At 41.4% G+C, this 13,237-nt stretch overlaps 1 protein-coding gene across 1 annotated transcript in view; it reads right to left on the bottom strand.

Annotated features, from left to right (window-relative positions):
* The window catches only part of LOC121283421 (spermatogenesis-associated protein 22), a 97,185-nt gene that overhangs the window by 66,605 nt on the left and 17,343 nt on the right, over positions 1-13,237 (bottom strand). The window contains exons 7-8 of the mRNA XM_041197984.1: positions 10,922-11,219; positions 4,870-4,999 (exon numbers count right to left, since the gene is read on the bottom strand). Coding sequence (XP_041053918.1) covers positions 4,870-4,999; positions 10,922-11,219 — 428 coding nt within the window. The remainder of the gene's footprint in view (positions 1-4,869; positions 5,000-10,921; positions 11,220-13,237) is intronic.

Here is a 13,237-nt window from a genome sequence, read left to right as displayed (position 1 = left end):
CCCCGCCCTCCCAGTATACCTTCCTCTCGCAGCCAAAACAATACCTTCCTCTCCACCCCCTCAACGATCATCCATTGCAGAACATAGCCAAGACACTGATGTCCCAAAGCAGACCCTCAATGGCCACCTTCCACGTTCTATAAGCTGCTTCACGGCGAAGCTATGTCCATGAGAATCCATGCAACATGCAATGCACGTTCCTCCAGGGTCCCGTTGCTGGAGGGCTCCAGCATCTTCTTATCATTGGATGTCTACGATGTGAGAAAGGCCCTGACAGTAAGTCCCGACTTCTGCACACTTGTCAAGATGTGTTCTGTGCTGATGTATTTTCCCACCAACATAGGCAGTAAATTTGACGTGGGGGCGTGATTCCAGTGGGCTTCTAATGATATGCAGATGTATTAAAATGAAGTTCCTGACATGCACCATGGAAAACGCAGCTTGTCATTGACGGGCAGAGCGGACGATTGCAAGCTGGTTTCATGACGTTGTGAAACTGATTTTTGGCCTTCCTGCCATATTGTCCACTCACACCCGCCATGACGCCCAATGCCAACAGGAAAATTCCACCCATATTTTCTATTGGTGCAGGGGCAGATTTTATATCCAGTTACAAGTAACAGCCTACAGAGCCTCTTGTAGGTAGGTGGGAGCAGTTCAAAATCGTTTGTATTTGGGTATCTAACTAAGCCAGCTACTGCTACAGGGTGCAGTCTTTCCAATCAAATAATTTTACAGGTAATATCCAGTTAGCTTGAGTCTCCATGACATGCTGTGCTATCATGCTCAAACTAACAATAATGCCAGTATGTTAGCATGCAGCATTACATTTACTAATCTGCCAGGATAAAAGAACAAGGAGCCACAGTTGATTTTGATCATTGAAGTATTGAGGCCTGGAGTACCTCGACAATACCTCCACTTACCCTTTACCTATTTAATTGTGTCAGCATGCACTATAGCCAGGATTAGTGCGCCATCTACTGTTAGATAATAATTGCATTTTCTTGTGTCCCTTTTGAATCTGGTTCAGGTATTGTCTCCATGATATTAAAAGCAGCTAGATATTCTCAGGGGACCAATTAACTCAGCTGGTTAGACTGTATGCTTAATAATACTTAAGGTGCAGGTTCAGTCCATGTACTGGCTGGCACAAGTAATATTCACGCCTCACAAGTGTCAGGCAATGACCATCTCCAGAGAATCCAACCATCGCCCCTTGACATTCAATGGCATAGCCATTGCTGACTCACCCACTATCAACATCTTGGAGGTTACCATTGGCCAGGAATTGAACTTGACTAGCCATATAAATACTGTGGCTACAAGAGCAGGTCAGAGGCTAGGAATCCTGCTGTGAGTAACTCAAACCTTCTGACTTGCCAAAGCCTGTCCACCATCTACAAGGCACAGGACAGGAGTGTGATTGAGTACTCTCCACTTGCCTGGATAAATGCAACTCCAACAAGAAGCTTGACAACACCCAGAACAAAGCAGCCTGCTTGATTGCCACCTCATCCACAAACATTCACTCCCTCCAACACTGGTACGTAGTGGCAGCAATGTGTACCATCTACAAGATGCAAAACAGGAACTCACCAAGGCTCCTTAGATAGCACCTTCCAAACACATCACTGCTACCATCTAGGACAAGGGCAGCAGATACATGGGAACACCATCACCTGGAAGTTCCCCTCCAAGCCACACACCATCCTGACTTGGAAATATATTGCCATTCCTTCACTGTCACTGGGTCAAAATCCTGGAACTGCCTCCTTAACAGCACTGCGGGTATACCTATACCACATGGTCTGCAGTAGTTTAAGAAGGCAGCTCACCACCACCTTCTCAAGGGCAATTAAGGATGGACAATAAATGCTGGCCTAGCCAACAACATCCACATCCCATGAATGAATTTTTTAAAAGTATTTCTTGGGACCTGCCTCTTTTCCTCAACCAACTGTAATATCATTGGCATTACGGAGCCATAATTAGCTACCCTCGGATAATGAAGGTGCCACATGAAGAAAGAGAGAGCAGTTCTAAGTCTGAGTTTTTTTTATAATTTTATATTGACTTACTTTATTTTTATAAAGCTGCTTCTACAATCAGACTGAAAATCAGGGGCAATTTGGCCTACAATGTCCTGATGAGCAACAGCTGTTATCTGATCTCAACTGTCATAGTTGAGGTAGCACAACATTTGGCATCAATGCCAGATTAGGGAGGAACGATAGATAGATAAAGAAGGAAAATCATGTGATACTTCCATTCCTGATTAGCTGGTAATCCCTGTTGGAATATATAAGTGTGTAGAAAATAACAGAGGACAAGAATGGGCTTGGCTTGATACCCATAATTGGGAGCATTCTTTAATCCATGGTTTTATCCCCTTTTTTATCCCCCCTTCTATCCCATTTTCTATCATTTTTCCCCCACCACCGCCCTCTCCCCTCACCCCATCCCCAAAAAGGCCATCTGTTACTTGTTCCATGTTATTCTTTCACACAATGCTACCTTTGTTCTGCTGTTATCACATTCTGCTTTCTTAACTTCACGTCACTATCAACATATTTTTTAACCATGACCATTACCATTCCCTTTGCTCTTTAGTTCATGACATCTTTGTCAATCTCTCCTTTGTCCCCACCTATTGCTAGCCTTCTATCCAGCTTCACCTGCTCCAGTACAAAACAGTATAAATTTCATCACATTTCCACTTCTCTTCAGCTCTGAAGAAAAGCCATACGGACTTGAAACATTAACTTTGTTTCTCTCTCCATAGATGCTGCTAGACCAGTTGAGTTTTTCCAGCATTTTCTGCTTTTGTTTCAGATTTCTAGCATTCTCAGTGTTTTGCTTTTTTTCTTCGATTCTCTCTTCTTAGTGGTAACTTGTGCTCCAGTACACTTCCCTGGTCGATGGAAGCCTAAAAATAGTATTCTTCAGCCATGAGCTCACATTGAATTAAACAATTATGGGCATCGGGCCAAGTCCATTCTTGCCCTTTTCTACACACATATATTCCAGCAGGGATCATTAGCTAATCAGGAGTGCAAGTATTACCTGATTTTCCTCCTTTATCTGTCAAACATTCCTCTCTAATCTGACACTGATGCCAAATGTTGTGCTACCACAATTATGACGGCTGAGATCAGATAACAGCACCGACCGGGGTCGAACACGGGACGTCAAATAATTGTCACTTTTCAAATTGTCCTTAATCCTATCTACCACCCTACCTCTCTCTGCAACTTTAAGATGCTTCTTAAATCCTCTCACTTTGACAAAGCTTTTGGCCATCTGTCCTCAATTCTTCTTCTGTGGCTCAGTGTCAAAAATGCTTTTACTGATATAGCTCTTGTTAAGCGCCAAGGGACATTTTGCTACTTTAAAGCTACTATATAAACGCACGTTGTTTTTCAGTGATGGTACTGGGAAACAGCCCGAAGAGAACACCAGGCATCACTTCTGTCAAGGTCAAAAGGTCAAGAGATTTTAAAAGTCTAGTTTCCGAAAATCACATTTAATCAATGATAGAAATATCAATAAGATTGAAAATCATACAGGTTCTTTACAATAGTGGTCCATGCTTCCTATTTATTGAAATGATAAATTGTATTTATTGTTACAGCTAGTTTTCAAGTTTGTTTTCGTTTGATATCCTTTGCAAAACGTTTGAGACCTTCTTAATTCTGACTTTTAAAAAATAAATATATCTTTCATGATGGGGTGGGTGGCATCTGTATTATTTAGAGAATCTATGATTTAGTGGTTACATGTTTGATTTTTCAACCCAAGGATTCATGGTTTAAATCTTCATCCATTCCCTTCCCCCTTACAATACATTTCCCCATAAATCACCCTCCTAAGTAAGTTAATTAGTATCAGAGAGCTCCTAGCTTTTATCCTCCAAAAACTCTAACTTCTAAATGGGTAGCATCTAGTACGTCAGCAGGAGCTTTGCACAAAGAACTAGCCTTTATCTGAAAGAATTTTACATTCCAATGCACACTAGGCCTAACAAAGACAAATGGACATTCCCCTTAATTGATTAGGGCAGACTGCATGAAAGTTAGTTGAACAAACTTGCAAGTGCATAGGGTTTAGCACTAGACTCACCATTGCACTTCAAGATAGCAATCAACCAGAATATGTGTTCTCACTTTATGCTTCCATCTTGTAGCTTACCTGCATGATCTCTCAACTACCCATCTTGATTTTAAATTTATTTTGCAAGCATAGGGGTTAATTAGTAAATTGTTTAACTTCAAGTTATAATAAATCCAAATTTACTTTCAGCGGTGTTTTACTATCCTCAGATGAACTTCTGCAAGCATCCAAGGGAATACACCAATCCTAATGAGACCAGGAGAGTAATACAAAGTATGGCAGAGCTGGTTCCAAATCTTTGGACTGTTTACTTTCTAAAGTTTAATTTTTTTGTGCATTCAATTTAATGTATAGAGTCTTAAGGGTGAGCAAATACTCTTTAAAATCCATTACCATCACTAGACAAAGCATTATGCATTTAATTCACTCAAATTGCAATAAATTTCTAGTCTTAGCATGGAGATACTAAATCTTGATTCAAGCGCAAAAAGTTCCACAGCTCAAAAGCTCAGTACACTAAATAGCTAATGCACTGTATTTTAGAAGTCTCATTACTTTGTTTAATATACATTTTTGCTACCCTCTCTGCTGAGTTCAGATTAAATTTCTGAATGACTGACTAACTAGTCTGTAGAAGAAAGAATTGCAAATTTTCTGTTTTTGCTTGGCATTTATAGAAATCCAGGTCTAAGCATAATATTTATACAGAAACTAGTCATGCATTTACAAGAGTGAAATTTAAATCTGTGTACATACCAAAGACCTCAAACAGCAATGCACATCTGTGGTTATACTGAGTCCAATGTTTCATGCCTTCTATAGTTGCAGTCACAATACGTAATGAATTATCCGGCTGCATGACTTTCATCTGAAATGGTTTTGACTTCTATTATGTAAAAAGAGGTAAAAGTTCAGCATATCTATCAGCACAAAAGCATCCACTAATGCAAAATGCAACAAACTTATTGAAATTAGATTTTCTATGCTATTACTTATAACCATGAATGGATGATCAACAAATATTGTTGGTATGATGAACAATAACTTGCATTTATACAGTTCCATTAACATAGTAAAACATTCCAAGACACTTCACATGAATGTTATCACTGAAAGTTCGATACTGAGCCACATAAGGACATATTAGGACAGATGATCAATAGCTTGATGCATTGACCATCATGCAAGCTTGATGGTGTGGTGGTTATAAGATATCCATTGAAGATTCGCTCAACTTCCTTGACCACCTGCATGAGGTAATTGAACTTCTTGCAGCACTGCTGTCAGATCTTTGGGGTCAGATGTTGATGGTTGGTTTATTATATTGTTACAGATACACAGGGGATGGGCATTTTTTGGTAAGGACTGAGAACACAGATAAAGAGAATCAGCTGGAACACTGGAGTAGTAATTAGAAGGCAGAAGTCTGTATTGCTGCATCCTATGAATAAAATTACTAACAAGGAAAAGATCTTTGTCCTTTTTTATATTTCACCATCTGGCTTGGATCCATTTAACATGGTAGGAGAGAATGTTGCCTAATGGTGAAGATTGGAAACAAAGGATAATTTTTTTTCGCCAGACAGAAGATTGTAATTGGAGTTACTTTTGAGAAGAATGGCTGAAACCAAATATAAAGTGTCAGGGTATAATTTTCCACTAATGTTCTCTGAATCAGAACCTTATGACCAATGGAAAAATGAAGTAGATATATGGACACAGGTTACATCCTCACTGAAGAGAAAACAAAGTGTGGCCTTGGCACTGTCGCTTCCTAACGAAAACAGGATCAGGTGCAGAGTATTTTCAGAGCCACAGGCTTGTCAGCTAGACACTGAGGAAGGTTTGGATAATCAACTAAAGTATATGGATAAAATTTATAAGATGATCTCTTAGAAGCATCTGAGGCATGATCAGCCTTTAATAAATTTAGAAAGGTGGTGATTATTCCATAGAAGAATGCATCATGGAATTTAACAGGCTATATTCAAGATTGCAGAAATTCTATTTGGAAATTCCTGGTTCAGTGCTTGCTTTCAATTGTTGGTGCTAAAATGTCACACATGGATGGGCTCCTGGTCTTAACTGTAGCTAAATTCTCTTGACACACTTTCAGATTAGATATCTAAGGCTTAAAAAAATTCCTGGGAAAGCAGTCGCACAATGGCCATCATGGCACCCATGGGACATTCAGCAGTGTTACAAAAGATGGAGGATTCAATGCTTGCGGCATTTCGAGATCATTTAGATATAAGGTGCAGGCGTCAATACAACAGGGGCACCACTGATAAAATAAATGAGGATGGAGACCCTTTTGGTAGATCTGGCAGATGGTAGGAATGGAGTAATAATAACAGAAGAATGAACCCAAAGAACGCTCAGGGAATTATAAACAAGTGTATCAGATGTGATTCCAAATATTATGATGTGGTAAATTGTCCGAAACGGAACAACAGGATTTTCAAGGCGACGCACAACACGGAAGGTTTGGAAGGGGAAGATGATGATTTTGATCAGTCTGACAGAATTGTACCAATGACAAGAAGCTTCAGTCTGGTAGTGAGTGAGCTAGTCGTGGATTTGTTTAATTGTGCCATGTTGGACAGTGGTTGCACCGCCACAGTATGCGGAACCAATTGAAATGTTATTTGGATTTGCGCAGTAGTAGGGATTGAAGTAAGGTCATGGAATATGCAAGTTCAACTTTTTTCAGGTTCAAGGATGACAACACATTAAAACTACTGGAAAGAATGGTGATTTCTTGTAGAATAATTGGGGTAAGCCACTGTAGTGAGATACCCTTGCTGCTGAGCAAAGCATCCACGAAAAAGGCACAATAAATTAGACATATGGAGTATGGAGTCTTTGGAAAGCCAGTAGATTTGCAATTTACCTGATCAGGACATTTTTCCACCACTTTAACAAAACTTAGCCTCTCTAACCAGAATGTTAAGGATGTGTTAATTGTATCAGGTGATATGAATTTGACAGAAAAAAAGTAAATTATCTTAACATTACATTGATGATTTGCTCATCCCTCTTGTCACAGATTAAAAATTTTACCAAAGGATGCAGGGGTGGTTAATGAGTACACAAAGCTTATTGAAGAGATTAGTGAAAAATGTAATACATGCAAAAAGTATTGGAGGACACTAGCACGACCTATTGCAAGTCTCCCTTTAGAAAGGGGCTTTGATGAAGCAGTAGCTATGGATTGAAAGGTGTGGGACAAGGACAACGACAGAAACTTTTTCATTTTACATTTCATAGACATGACAACAAGATTAAGTCTGTCCACAGCAACACATGGTAAAGACAAAAGACTGATTGCAGATAAAATCATGGAAAAACGGATAGGGACCAGACTTGGGGCACTGACTAAATTCCTAACTGACAATGGGGGGACGGGGGGGCGCGGTGGTTTGCCAATGATGAATTTCAAGACAGGTGCGAAAATATGAGCATTGTAATGATGAACACTGCAGTTGGAAGCCCCTTCAGTAAAGGGATTTTTGAAAGAAATCACGCAGTGATGGATGAGATGCTCCATAAGATCTTAGCTGACCAGCCAAACTGTAAACTAACATCTGTCCTGACATGCAGGTAGAAGGGCATTCATCAAGGCAGAAGTCTCAGAAAATTTGGTAAGCCTTACAGCATTGTATCATCAGAGATAAACTTTAATCCTTGAGATTTAGTATGCAATAGAAGAAAGGGTCAGAAAGAGTGAAAAGATTCAGGCAAAGTGATAGAAAAGTGTGACGGAAAAACAGTAATTCTCCAGCATGGTAATCAAACTGTTAGGGCACATTCATCTAGGTTAATCGAGATTTATTATAAACTTGCAGAATCTGAACAATCAGTAGAAGGTGATGAGGCACCCTGTACATCATATATTCATATGTTTGACAGTTATAAGCAGCAATGTAGATATGGGGATGGATTACGATACACAAAGTAATTCCGATGCACTGGATAGGGCTCTTTTATGCAAGTGACAACTGCCAAAAGTTGGTACTATGGTAACAAACATACCAAAAATGTCCAACAAATGGAAGGAAGCAACCATTGAGGGGAGAGCAGGGAAAGCCACTGGCAAATTCAAATATTGGCTAAGTATTCAAGACGATGGACAAGAAGTAAGATCTATGTACTAACAAAGTGAGGTGAAAATGTGGAAAGCTAGAAAATGCAGTGCGAGTTCCTATAGTGGATCTGGAAGTGCCTCTAGCCCTAGCAAAAGATCACATACAGGCAACAGAACCTCTGATTGCAGGAGGGAGGAGTTATGTAGCAGTAGTCTAGAACGAGATAGGCTGGCAAATAGAGGCCATAGATTGACCAGAACAGGGCGGGCCGGGGAGGAGGACATGTAAAATATGGTGAATGGCTAGCCCACCATTTTCCCAATCACCCCCGAGCTGACCTCCATAACACGCTAGGTGGACAGACGCTAAAACTGACAGCCCACCTGCCATATGTAAATAAATAATTAAAGGAAAATTAGGCTTGGTACTGCCGGGATTGCTGGAGCTGCCAGCCAGTCAGGTTAGTCGACAACTCCCAAGGGCGGGTCTTCCTTCCACTGAGGGGCAGAATTCCCACCCTCAAAAAAGTTAGCCCACATGCAGCATGTTATGGATGAGGGGTGGGCTTCCTCAGACTGTGTCGGCTTCCAGACAACCTTTCTTCTGGGGTGGGGCGGTAGCGGTCCACCCGCCTGTAAGATGCAGCCCAAAATCCATGAATATTAGCAGGACCGGGAGAAGGGGGTGCTAATCACCAGGGCCTGGGCCTTCGGGGGGCCCAGGCTTAGGCAGCATCACTCCACTCTCAAGTGGCCTCTCACGCCTCCATGTGCTGGCATACAAGTGTGTGATGGCCACTCCGCTCCAGGTCAAAGTTCTACAAGAGAAATAATATTGCAGCGAGAGCCCGAGTTCACACAACCATTTGTTTTCACAGCCAGGGTGCATTCTGGGTGATGTAGTCTGCCCTTGGCTGTGCTCTCGCTCTCCTGCGCAGGCACCAGTCCACTACGGGCTTCAAGAGGGCGGGGCAGACCCGGGTGGCGAGGAACAGTGGCAGCTGCAGCAACAGTGTGACCCAGGGCAGGTAGAGTCAGGGCCGTGAGGAATCACTTCTTGCCACCTTCACAGTCATCCCAAACTCCTCCTCAGTGAGAACATTTCCAAATCTCCCAGGCCTATGGAAGAGTGTGTAAGTGCTGGTTGTGAAAGAACATAGTAGGGCATAAACTGTGTAACTCTTTAGCTCGGTCCAGTCCACCCACCCCTCCCCTAGGTCTTGGGGCTTAGTCTGTCTCTCCCTTGCTCTGCTTCTTAATCAAAAAGGCAAAAATGTTTTTTTAGTTAGCTCTGCTGCTTGGCACTTTTTAATGGTCACTCTAATTAATTACTTTTTTAAATTATCAATTTATTGCTTTGATTTTAATGTTGCTTATGTTTCCTCCACAATTTTTTTTCGAAATTCATTTCTAACATTGTGCCAAGCCAGATCTCAGGCAGCTGCTGCTGGGTTTCTTGCTGAAGGGGGAATGAGACTCTCACAAGAAATCTGATTGCTTTTTGGAGGGCTGGAAAAAGGAGTTATTTTTGCTCCAATAGAAATGGAAAGTGTTGGAAATGGTCAGCACATCTGGCGGCATCTATGCAGAGAGAAACAAAGTTAGTGAGCCTTCATCAGAGCTAGTGCAGATCATGGACCTGAAGCATTGCCACTATTTCGCTCTCCAAGATGCTGCCTGGCCTGCTGAGTATTCCAAACATTTTCTGTTTATATTTCAGATTTCCAATATCTGCAGTACTTTGCTTTCCTATTATACGCTCCATGCTGAGCATTTAAGCGTGGTTAGTTTCAATTTAAAATGAGAAAACATTTATCACTCAATGCAAAGTGTAATTTTTCTGTTAACAAGCCCACTTGTATGGATAGAAATATCATATTATTGCAAGTGAATTGATTGGTGCTAATTCACTGGATGGTTTTGCTATTTTTAAACTTGGAAGTGAAACCAAGGGTCATGCACGAATAAAGTATGTTCAAGGTATTCTCATTTGTACACAGGATTGTTGTTGTGATGCTAATTTCTACTAAGCCATTAGAAGGTGCACAAGAGATAAACTGGGAATACATGTATATCTGATCCAATGGTTTGCAAACATTTTGGTTGAAAGTCTTTTTCAAATGAATTAGTAATCATGGACCTCCATCTAAACTATAATACTATATAAAATGCATAATATGAAAGTGCTGCATGTAGAGTGTTTTAGTAATGCTTTTAAGAAAACAGATATTTGCTTGCAGATATCAGGGATATGGACTTCCTACTTATTTTTTTTAATACTCCCCACTCTTGAACAAGGCTGAATTCTCGTGATGCCCACCAGTAGCCTTGGTAACTGTGGATCTACTTGGGGATCTTTGTACTGTTCTCAGCACTTATCCATGTGTGGTCCCCACCTACAGACAGCCAAGACCTTCTGCGCTGCATGTGTGGCAGTAACACTCCACTCCCACCTCACAACAAGCCACCACTCATTTGCTTACTTGAAGACCCCACGGAAAGTCTCTATGAACTCAAGTTTCAGAGCCACTATTCTAGTCTACATCACAAAGTTTCTGTACAAAGTAAACGTTATCACTATTCAACTTTACATTTCTCCTGTTAGGTCAATGATCCTGTTTGACCTAAATTTCAATTTGTCTACTTATCAAACAAAGTAAAACATCCAAAGTCCAAATTCAACACAGACTACCTTGTTTTAAATAGTATTTATGAATGTACCTGATCCACACCATCACTTGGATTACTTTCAGATTGGTTTTCAAAAAACTGATTTGGCTGACCACTACGTTTGCTGCTTGTTGAATTCTGATATGAATTCTTGGGCCACTGATGTGTTTGTTGAGAAGATTTTGCCTGTGCTTTGTAAGATTCAGATGGCACACGTGACCGGAAAGTGCTTGTGATATTTTTTTGAGTACGATTGTTCCCGCTAGTAGAAGTAAATTCCTTCCTTTCATTCATGGCAGGCCTAGTATTTTCTTTACAAGTATTTCCAGGCTGTTGTCTAACATCTGTGCTAAAATTTAAACAACTCAAGTTAGCAGTGTGTAATATAATCATTACAAATAAATTTGCAGTAAAATGTGATCAAATTTAAATTTGCTAGAGAAAAACATTATCCTGAGAAGATTTCAGTAACATCTCAATGCAACCTTTGTATGTTCTTGCAGACAAAAATCAATGGAACTTTGCTTCACACAGAATACTAAATAAACAAACAGAGGAACCATTGACTAACTAGAAAATTACACAATGTAACAAACCAACCAAGAATAAAGCTGAAGCAAAGTTCAAGCCTGAAGTTCAAAGTACGCTTAACTGATAAATGCAACAACACTCTTGAGGGTAGAAATAAACAAGCAACTGCCTGAAGTATCACACTCCTCCCACTAGCTCTCTCCCAGTGCCAGTGATAAAAACAGCAATTTTCTAAAGAATATTTCCTGTTCACATGTTCCTCTGCCTTTCTTGATCCCCATGCCATAAATAGGTAAGAGGCGTGGTCCTGACATCAGGGCATTTTACGACAGCGAGACCAGATACAGAGAGGTTGTCCACCCCAAAAAGGCAAGCAGCTGATTTACATATGTAAAGGCCCAACAGGGGCCATTTTACGTTGCCATCAGCATTTTGCCAACAACGGGGTGACTTCCTGCCATGCGCCAACTAAATGAAGGCAGCTTTCCAGCAGCAGCCCAGCAAAGTGCTGATGGGTAGCTTCCATCCTCACAAGCCAAAGAAGGGGCCATGGACAGGGAAAGCAGCAACTGCAGCCACAATTACCTTCCTGGAGGGGTTTCCCCTCCAACACACGACCTCGTGAATCATTTTTAAAAATTTTCTTCACCTATGTGCTGTAAACCTGAGGTCTCCTGCATTCCTCAGCAGTGAACACCTCCCGTACGTGCTGCTGAGATTTAAGAGCTACCAGCCCTGCAACTGGGCCAGCAAAGTGGAGAGCCCTTTTTTTTTATTCATCATGGGATGTGGGCATCATTGGCTAAGCGGTTAGTCATCTGGGCAAGAGCGTGCTACGGTCAAGTCAGGGTTAAAGGATGGTTCCTTTGCTAGCTCACTAGAGGGCAAGTTCACACATAAGTTCTACAGGGATTCACCATAAAACCTCCAAAAACACTCCAGAGTATTTCCGGGCAGTTTGCAATAACAGGAGTTTTTCCTGCAAGTTGAGTGCTTGGCCCTTTAAAAAGCATTGGTGCAGGGTCCATCTTGCAGCTCAGTGCTTGATCATTGTAAAGTTACATGTAAATTAATTGAATGGACCTGCATGATCCAATTAGGAAATTCAGCATTACATCAGCCAGTAGGGCTGTTTGACATCAGGAAAATGCAGAATTTATTGCCCATCCCTAATTGCCCTTGAGAAGGTGGTGGTGAGCTGCCTTCTTGAACTACTGCAGTCCATAATTGGATGGCAGGCCAAAATTGCTGAGCAGGTCCCGCTGCCAGCAAATGCAGGCTTGGGAGTTGGGACCTACTTTTTACCCTAACGCCAGGGTCCTGAAGTTCCTCATAAGATTGAGCCCAGCTTTTTAGATGACCTTTCAGCCCTTTACATGGCATAAAAATATAGTTACCTAAAAAGACAGATCTGTAAAGTAGCAACTGAAATGCAAAACAAGCAAACTCCCATTGATGGCAGGCACTGAAATTCACCAACCACATGTTGGCCGTGGATTTGATAGCATAGCAACCTTTTGCTGGGGTGCACCCATCAACCAGCTGCTTTTCGCATGCCCCACGCATCATGGGCAGCCCTTCCATGCACCGGGAACGATTGATTGGGCGCTATCTTGATGTCAAACAGCCCTACTGGCTGATGTAACACCACACTTCCTAACTGGATCATGTAGGTCCAATCAATGAATTTGCCTGTCACTTTACAATGATCAAGCACTGAGCTGCATGATTGACCCTACACCAATGCTATTTAAAGGCCCAGGCACCCAACTTGCAGGAAAAACTCCTGTTGTTGCAAACTGCCCGGAAATACTCTGGAGTGTTTTTGGAGGTTTT

This window comes from Carcharodon carcharias, chromosome 10 (assembly GCF_017639515.1).
Source record: "Carcharodon carcharias isolate sCarCar2 chromosome 10, sCarCar2.pri, whole genome shotgun sequence".
In the NCBI taxonomy this organism is placed as follows: domain Eukaryota; kingdom Metazoa; phylum Chordata; class Chondrichthyes; order Lamniformes; family Lamnidae; genus Carcharodon; species Carcharodon carcharias.
The sequence above is the reverse complement of the archived record's forward strand: the minus strand, read 5'-3'. Positions and strand labels throughout refer to the sequence as shown.